This window comes from Carlito syrichta, unplaced genomic scaffold (assembly GCF_000164805.1).
Source record: "Carlito syrichta isolate Samal-C Ts95f unplaced genomic scaffold, Tarsius_syrichta-2.0.1 Scaffold303114, whole genome shotgun sequence".
NCBI lineage: Eukaryota > Metazoa > Chordata > Mammalia > Primates > Tarsiidae > Carlito > Carlito syrichta.
The window spans coordinates 1,729-11,442 of NW_007247210.1; the positions used below are offsets into that span (position 1 = coordinate 1,729).

The 9,714-nt window shown below is 50.9% G+C and overlaps 1 protein-coding gene across 1 annotated transcript in view; it reads right to left on the reverse strand.

Moving 5' to 3' along the window:
- Positions 1-233: 233 nt before the first annotated feature.
- The window catches only part of TEKT5 (tektin 5), a 59,566-nt gene continuing 50,085 nt past the window's right edge, over positions 234-9,714 (reverse strand). Inside the window, exons 6-7 of the mRNA XM_008057738.2 lie at positions 5,714-5,868; positions 234-540 (exon numbers count right to left, since the gene is read on the reverse strand). Of these exons, the coding sequence (XP_008055929.1) occupies positions 324-540; positions 5,714-5,868 (372 nt within the window). The 3' untranslated portion in view covers positions 234-323. The remainder of the gene's footprint in view (positions 541-5,713; positions 5,869-9,714) is intronic.

Genomic DNA, 9,714 nt, shown 5'->3' on the forward strand with positions numbered 1-9,714 from the left:
AGAGAGAGAGAGAGAGAGAGAGACGGGGGTGGAGAGAGAGAGAGAGAGAGATGAGTCCTCTTCCTTTCCTGTGGATGCTGGTGACCTCCCACCCTCCATCCCAAGGGATCATTTTCTATCTCTTCTCAGGGCAGCCCCAAAGCCATTCTGCAGCAAGGAATGACTTCCAGGATCTTTGGTTTGGGCACATTTATTTGAGCACTAAATATACATATTTTTTCATGATAGGAGGTAAAAGGAGAATATGACACTTCCTTTTATTTTGCTTGCCGGCATTTTGTAATTGTAAACCGTGCAGGAAAGCAGCGCGGGGCGCGCAACTGCTAGGTGTAGCCCGCCAGGCGTGGGGTGGAGGGGAAGGTCTTGCGCATGCGCATGCACTTCTCCTTGTCGATGCAGAGCGTGTTGGCCTTGATGGCGAGCTCGTGCTCCAGCCGGCACTTGGTCATCACCAGCAGCTGCAGTGTGTCCTGCGTCTCCCGCAGCCTCAGCTTCAGGGTCTGCAGGGTGTCGTCGATGGTGAACACCTCATTTACCAGCCTGGGTGAGAGAGAGCAAGGAGAAGGCACGAGTAATTCAGTCGTTCATCAGACACACGCACGATGTGCCAGGAACCAGGCTGGGCACTGGGAGACAGCAGGAGCAGGACTGATAAGGCTCTGCCCTGGAGAGACAGAGGCAGGACAGGCAGGCAAGCGGACACACTAGAGAGGAGCCAAAGGAAAATCTAGGATGGTGTAAGGACAGGAAAACAGTCTGGCACTTCCTCAGTTAGTTAAGACAAAGACTTAACATATGGCCCAGCAGTTCCGCTCCTGGAGATAGACCCACAAGAACAGAAGACAGGTGCCCAACCAGAATGTGTAGGTGAACTTTCACAGCAGCATATTCACAACAGCCAAAAGGTAGACACAGCTCAAATGTCCACTGACAGACGAATGGGCAACCAAGATGTGGTCTATCCATACAATGCAGCTACAATAAAAAGGCATGAAACTTGATACATGTTACAACATAGAGATTCTTGGAAACATGATGCTAAAGAAAGAAGCCAAACACCAAAGGCCACATGTTATATGATTCCATTCCTATGAAATGTCCAGAACAGACCAGGCGTGGTGGCTTACTCCTATAATCTCAACACTTTGGGAGGCTGAGGTGAGAGGATTGCCTGAACCCATAGGTTCGAGACTAGCCTGGGCAATTTGGCGAGACCTCATCTCTACAATAAATCAAAAAATTAGCTGGGCGTGGTGGCACGTGCCTATAGTTCCAGTTACTTGGAAGGCTGAGGCGGAAGGATCATCTGAGCCCAGCAGGTCAAGGCTGCGGTGGCCATGAGCATGCCACTGCACTCTAGCCTGGGTGACAGAGCGAAACTCCAACTAAAAAAAAAGGAAGAAGAAGAAGAAATGTCCAGAACAGGCACATCCAGAAAGACAGAAAGTGGATTGGTGGGTGCCAGGGGTCAGGGGAGGGAATAAGTCATCAAGATTGCTTAATGAGTATGGGGCTTCCTTATGGGATGATAAAAATGTTCTGGAACTAGGTAGTGGGATGGCTGCATAACACTGCCAATGATGGTGAATTCACTGATGGTGAATTCTATGTTGTGTGTACTTTATTATAATTTTTAAAAAACAAAAATAATAGGGCCAGGCTCATCTAGGTAAGACGGGCTCTCTCGGGTCTCCCCTCCTGGCGGGGCACCACCCCCAGCTGCTGTGAGCCTTGGCTGCTAATGACTCACAGGGCCACACTTTTCAAAGAGGAATGATGCTTGGCTAGTGGAGCCATTCCCCCTGGGAGGAGAGTCTCACCGAGCAGCCACGGCCAGTGTTTGGCTGACTTGGGGATACCAAAAACTGCCCCCACCTCACTGTGGGAGCAACTCTGAGACCACTTCATGCTCCTGAGGTCCTCATTCCCCTTCTTTGGAAGCTTTGCTTTTGTGGAACTGTCTGAGAAGAGGAACTTTTTTTGAGACAGGGTCTCGCTTTGTTGCCCAAGCTGGAGTGCCATGGTATCATCATAGCTCACTGCAGCCTTAACCTCCTGGGCTCAAGCAATTCTCCTGCTTCCGTTCTCAAAGAGCTGGGGCTACAGGCTCACACCACCATGCCTGGCTAATTTTTAAAATTATTTGTAGAAATGGGGGTCTTGCAATGTTGCCCAGGCTGGTATCAAACTCCTGACTTCAAGTGACCCTCTCCCACATGGGCCTCCCAAAGTGCTGGGGTTACAGGAGGGAGCCACTGTGCCCAGCTCAAGGGGTGGACTTTTGAGCAGGCAAAAAAGATGAGAATGAGCTGGCTATGTGGAGACCAGGAGGGAGAGTGTGCTACAGCAGTGCCATCCTGTAGAACAATCTGTGACGATGAAAATGGTCTGTGTCTGCACCATCCAATGTGGAGGCCACCAGCCCCATGGGACTGATGAGCGCTTGAAATGTGGCTACATAGTTGAGAACTGGATGCTTAACTCTATTAATTTCATTTAGAATTTAAATGTATATAGTTTTAAATCTTATAAAGGTAAATGAAATGGCCCCATGTGGCTGCTGAATTGGACAGTGAGTGCATTTTTAGGGAGCGGGCAGTGGCTCACGCCTGCCATACCAGCACCTCGGGAGACACAGGCAAGAGGACTGGTTGAACCCAGGAGTTTGAGACAGGCTGGGCAAATGGTAAGATTTGTCTTTACAAAAATAAGTAAATAAATAAAAGCCAGGCACAGTGGCTCAGGGATTGCTGAAGCGAGAGGATTGCCTGAGCCCACGGCTTTGAGACCAGCCTGGGCAGCATGGCGAGACCTTGTCTCTACATAAAAAAATTTGGAAGGCTGAGGGATAAGGATCACGTGAGCCCAGCGGATCGTGGCTGCAGTGGCCATGAGCATGCCCCTGCACTCCAGTCTGGGTGACAGAGAGACTTCAACCCAATAAATAAATAAATAAAGCAGAAAATAAAATAAAGAGAAGAGTGCATGCAGAATTAAGGGTCTTGGACTTTGTTCTCAGTCCAGTTGGAAGCCGTGGTGCTGGGTGGGAGGAGGAGTTGAAACAGGGGGATGACGTGTTGCTCTAAGTTTTGGGACAGCCCAGGCTGCTGTGGAAGGGGACAAGGGTGGAGGCAGGAGAGAGGTATAGTGAGGTGGAGAGTGTGTCCCAGAAAGACACGTCTAAGTCCTGTCCCCTCGGTGCCTGAGAATGTGATGTTATTTGGAAACAGGGTCTTTGTAGATGTGATCAAGGATCACAAGATGAGATCAGCCTGGACTGAGGATGGGCCCTAGACCCAATGACTTTTCACCTTACCAGAGAAAAGAGAGAAAGCTTGGAGTCACACAGACATGCGGAGGAGAAGGCCCTAAGGAGGGGGAGGCAAAGGCTGGCATGATGCATCTGTAAGCCAAGACACACCAGGGATTGCTGGCAACTCCTGGAGGCTGGGACAGAGGCCGGGAATAGATTCTTTGTCACAGCTTCTAAGGGGAGCAACTTTGGCGATACCTTGATTTTGGACTTCTGGCCTCCAAGTTGGGAGATAATTAATTTCTGTTGTTTGAAGCCACCCAGTTTGTATTTGTTTGTTACAGCAGCCCCAGGAAATGAACAGAGCATGTGAGCTGTGACAGTGGCCTGGTTGTGGGGCTGTGCTGGAGGTCCCACCTCCAGGGAGAAGAGACAATGAAACTGTGCTCAGGACTAGAGGACATGAAGCTTAGAATAATTTTTTTTTTCTTTTTTCTTTTTTTTTTGAGTTGGAGTCTCACTCTGTCACCCAGACTGGAGTGCAGTGGCTGCTCTCAGTCACTGCAGCCTCTACCTGCTGGGCTCTGGCAATCCTTCCGCCTCAGCCTTTCAGGTAGCTGGAACTACAAGTGTGCGCTACCACGCCCGGCTAATTTTTGATTTATTGTAGAGATGAGGTCTCGCCAAGTTGCCCAGGCGGGTCTCGAACCCGTGGGCTCAGGCAATCCACTCACCTTGGCCTCCCAAAGCGCGGGATTACAGGCTGAGCCACCGAGCCCACCTAGCTTGGAAGGATTTGGGTTAGATATCAGGGTGAACTTCCCCATGGCAAACCTGGGCTAGAGGGAGACAGCAGCAGCAACCTGAAAAATTCCACCAGCACTGTCCAATACAACTTTCTACAGCAAGGGAAACGTTCTGTTCTATGATGTCTGACATTGTAAACCCTAGGCATCTGTAACAACCAAGCACTTAAAATGGGAACTTTCTCTGGGTTTTTTTTTTTTTTTGAGTCAGGGTCTCACTTTGTTGTCCCGGCTGGAGGGCAGTGGCATGCTCACAGCTTATGGCAGTCCCGACCTCCTGGGCTCAAGCAATCCTCCCACCTCAACTTCTTGAGTTGCTGGAAATACAGACATGTGCCACCATGCCTGACTAATTGTTTTTTTTTTTTTCCGAGATGGAGTCTCACTCTGTTGCTCAGGCTAGAATGCAGTGGCACGCTCATGGTCACCACAGCCTCAACCTACTGGGCTCGGGTGATCCTTCCACCTCAGCCTTCCAAGTAGCTGGAATCACAGACACACACCCACCACACCCAGTTGATTTTTTAATTTATTGTAGAAAGAAGGTCTCACCATGTTGCTTAAGCTGGTCTCAAACCCCTGAACTCAGGCAATCCTCTTGCCTCCGCCTCCCAATGTACTGGGATTACAGGTGTGAGCTGCTGTGACTGGTAGTGCCATCCTTCTTTTGTCACTGTCATTGACTTTGTGGAAGTGAGTTGTCAGGAGCGACCCATGTGGCCACGATCTGGGTGGCCACTGACCCCACAGCCAGTGAGCCACTGAGCTCTGCCAACAACCCTATGAGGGAGCTTAGAGGTGGATACTTCCCCAGTCCAGCCTTGAGATGGGACCATGGCCCCACCGACACCTTGACCACAGTCTGTGAAATCCAGGAACCTAGCCCAGTTCGTCACCCACAGACTCTGAGATAACAGATGTGGTTCTTCCAAGCCACTGCGTTTTAGGGTAATATGTTACACAGCAAATGACAATGAATACAGCGCCCCTAACGTGGAGGGAACAGAGTGGCCAAGTGGTTAGCCCCACTTCATACAGCACGTTTATGGGAAATTAATCACCATGTCTGATGGCCTGCTCCTTTCTTGCCTGGTTGTCACCCCATTCCAGCTCTCCACCCCACACTCACAAACCCCTTTTCCGGGCTGGCATGAGCTTTTTGCCCCCTGTCCTATGAGAAGGCCCTTTGTCAGCAGACGCAGGCCTCCTTGGCTCAGCAGGGCGTGCAGGACCGTCATTGAAGAACTTATTCAGCTACCCCAGGGGCTCACAGTGAGAACACCCAAGAGGCATGAGCCGAGCGTCTCTTGAAGGGACAGAAGGTGAAGAAGGGCCTGGAGGCTAACATCTCCTTGGCTGTCAAGGGCAAGCAAGAAGGATTCCAGAGCACCATGAGCTGTGGAATCCCAGTTCAGGCAGGTGAGAGGGGTGCAGGGCAAGGGCGCGCCACCTGGTGTTGGAGAGCCGTGCAGTGGGACAGCCTGGGCTGGACCTTGGACTCCACCCTGAGCAGCACTCTGTTGACTGTGGAACTAGATGCTCTGATTGATGGCGGTGGGGGCCCATTTTTCAGACCCAGGTTTCCCGGGAGCGCCTGAGGCCCACCCCTCCCGCCTCCAGGACGGCCAGGGGTTCTCCCCGCCTCCGCACTCACTTGAACTGTGGAATGTCCCTGCACAGCTCCACGTTGGGGCGCCGGGTCCGGCACTCCAACCTGGTCTGGGCCACCTTCAGCGGGCACTCCTTGGCGGCGATGGACCTTTCCAGCAGCATGATGGTGTTCTCGGCCTGGAAGATCTCCTGCAGCGTCTGTGGGGGACCCACAGGTGTCACCACCACCCACCGGCCCTAGGTCAGCCTCCTGTCAGGTACTTAGATGCCTCCTTCCCCAGCCTTGAACACCTGTGGGGCAGGGAACCCATGCTTCCTAAGAAACCGTGAGAAGCAGCTTCGGGCCCCTTAGCCACCACAGTGAGCTTTGGAGGTGAGGGTGGACCATGGCTGGTTTTGCGCTGACTCTCCAATAGCCACTGGAGTGGTCAACCAGCGCTCAGAGGGAGGGAGGCAGAGGAGGGAGGGAGGGAAGAAGGGAGGAAGGCAGGCCTTCAAGATGAACACGGTTCATTCCAAACAATAGTTAATCTCTCACGTTGTGTTCACCTGAATTCAGCTGGCTTGATCTTTTTTTTTGGGTTGGAATCTCACTCTGTCACCCAAGCTGGAGTGCAGTGGCACACTCACGGTCACCGCAGCCTCCTGCTGGGCTCAGGCGATCCTCCTGCCTCAGCCTTCCAAGTAGCTGGAACCATGTGACACCATACCCAGCTAATTTTTTTATTTATTGCAGAGTCAAGGTCTTGCCAAGTTGCCCAGGCTGGTCTTGAACCCCTGAGCTCTGGCAATCCTCTCACCTCTGCCTCCCAAAGTGCTGGGATTACTGGCGAGAGTCACAACACCTGGCTCTTATACTTCTTTATAAGGCTTCCTGCTGCCCTTCTGCCTCCAACCTCCTTCTCATCCCAGGCAATTGCTGGTCACAGATAAACACTTCTATCACTATAGACTATTAAGGACATGATAGACATTTCTAGAATTGGAATCGTATGGTATGTACTCTTTTTGGAGAGGTGGCCGCTCTGGTTTCTTTCACTCAGCATAATTATTTTCAGAATCACCTGTGTCGTGTGTACCAATGGTCTGCTTCACTTTACTGCTCAGTATTCCACTGTATGATTATACCACAACGTTTCTTCAGCTGCTGGTTGATGGGCAGGTGAGCTGTTTCCAGTTTGGGGATATGAACTGACCTCATCTCTACAAAGAGAGCTGCTATGAACGTGTGTATGTCAGTCTTTGGGTGGATATACACTTGCATTTCACTTGGGTAAATACTTAGCAGGGGAGGCCAGCGCGGTGGCTAAAGCCTGTAATCCCAGCACTTTGGGAGACTGAGGTGAGGGGATTGTCTGAGCCTGTGGGCAACTTGGCGAGACCTCATCTCTACAATAAGTCAAAAATATTAGCCGGGTGTGGGGGCACATGCCTGTGGTTTCAGCTACTTGGAAGGCTGAGGCGGAAGGATCACCGGAGCCCAGCAGGTCAAGGTTGTGGTAGCCGGGAGCGTGCCATGCACTCCAGTCTGGGCGACAGAGTGAGTCTCCAACTCACAAAAAAAATTGCACTGTGCTTGTCCCTTCGAAGAACGGGACTCCAGAGGAGCATGTGGACTGGCCCAGGTGGTATGGGTGGGCAGGCAGGTCGAGGTGGGGGTTGGGGGTTAGCATCAGAGAGGAAATTAACCAGAGGAGGCTCCTGTCCCCACACCCTCTTCCCAAGGTCCACAAGCACCAGCCCTGGGACATCCCGGCCAGGAAGGGGCCCAGGTACTCCAATGAAGGGGAAAACACTCTTTTCTCATCTTCCAATACACCCAGGTGATGGTTAGCAGACACTGGAGACCTCCAGGTGTCCCCACACCCCACCATATTTGGAACTCAGCATAAAAATCACATGGAAGAAGGAGAAAGGGCCCCGTACCCTGAATGTTTCAACCTGAAATTAGTCAAAGCCTTCACAACTTGTTTTTTTTTGTTTGTTTTTTGAGTTGGAGTCTCACTCCATCACCCAGGCTGGAGTGTAGAGGCATGCTCACGGCCACCGCATCCTCGACCTACTGGGCTTAGGAGATCTTTCTGTCTCAGCCTTCCAAGTAGCTGGAACCACAGGCGTGTGCCACCATACCCTGCTAATTTTTTTTTATTTGTTGTAGAGATGAGGCCTCACCAAATTGCCTAGGCTGGTCTCAAACCCCTGAGCTCAGGCAATCCTCTTGCCTCCGCTTCCCAAAGTGCTGGGATTACAGGCTTGAGCCACCGCGCCTGGCCAGCCTTCACGACTTCCAGCAGGAGACTTGCTCAAAAGCCCATTCACAGGAGCTACGGGCTCTGGAGGGGCTCAGTTCAGGTCATTCCTTGGAATCCTTCTTTCTTTCTTTCTTTCTTTTTTTTTTTAGTTGGAGTTTCACTCTGTCGCCCAGACTGGAGTGCAGTGGCCGCTCCTGGCCACCGCAGCCTCAACCTGCTGGACTCCGGCAATCCTTCCGCCTCAGCCTTCTGTGTAGCCGGAATTACAGGTGAGCGCTACCATGCCCGGCTCATTTTTGATTTATTGTAGAGATGAGGTCTCACCAAGTTGCCCAGGTGGGTCTCAAACCCGCGGGCTCAGGCAATCCACTCACCTCGGCCTCCCAAAGGTGCGGGATTACAGGCTGAGCCACCAAGCCCGGCGGAATCCTTCTTTCTATAATAGAATAAGCTAAGGGGCTGGTGGGAGGCTGGCGGGACAGAGAAATGGCAGAGCTGCTGCCATTCACCAAAGCCTGGATTGCCATGTCCCTCACAGAGCCCCCTGGCACAAGTCTGTGGCCTTCTTCTTATCTTTTCTTATCTTTCCTGCTCCTGGGACTTTGATACCTGGGGCCTGGCTGACCTCAGAGGCTCCGCCCCTCCCAGAGTTAGCCAATTCCTGGAGATAAGCAGCCAACTTCCCCTGGAGCACGCTCTTCAAGTGCAAAGCCAGTGACAGGGCCCACACTCCAGGCCCCTCCCCACTGGGCTCTTACTGTCCACCAGGTCACTATCACCTGCCCTAATCACCCAAGGGCCAGGTCAGACAGGTAGGGAGCATTATGCCTCGGAGCCCGCTGGTGATATTCCTACTGGCCAACCCTATGCCTCCTTCCCCTGCCTCACCTGGTTCTTCCCACAAAAACCACAACGGACACTCCTGTCCACGTTTCTCCCACCTTCCCCTCCTGACACACCCCGTGCTTCTGAGTGCCCCCCCCCCCGAGTCATAGAGTACCCACTGCTCTTGGGAACTGTGAGTAACATGCTATCTTTTCTTTTTTTAATTTTTGAAAGTAGTAAGGCAGTCACAGCAAGTTTATTAAAAGTGAAAACCGAATAGTACACACTTAAGGAGGATGCAGAGAAAAAGGAACGCTTCTACACTGCTGGTGGGAATACAAACTAGTGCAACCTCTTTGGAAGACAGTGTGGTGATTTCTGAAAGAACTAGAAATTGGCCTTCCATGTGACCCAGCAATTCCCCTATTGGGAATAAACCCAGAGGAACTCAAATCATCCTACAAAAAAGATACCTGCACATGTATGTTTGTTGCAGCTCTATTCATAATAGCAAAAACATGGAACCAACCATGCTGCCCATCGAAACTGAACTGGATAAAAAAAGTGTGATATATATACACAATGGGAAATTATGCAGCCATAAAGAAGGACAAACATATGGACTTTGCAGCAACTTGGATGTATCTAGAGTTGATCATACTCAGTGATCTATCACAGAAACAAAGAACAGAGTACCATATGTTCTCACTCATATGCACACCTTGAACAATTATCATAATAGTATAAGAAAGGGAGTGGCAGTAGCAAGAAACTGCCAGGGGAGCGGGGTGGGATTGGCAGTTGAGGGAAACTGTCAGGGGAGGGGGGGCATAACAACAAGGATGCCTGCATAATAAACATTTGTATATCTAACCTGAATTTTACCCCACATCTTTAAAATTAAAATTTTAAAAAGAGAAATAATAAGAACACACTATCTTTTCTTTTCTTTTTTTTTTTTTTTTTT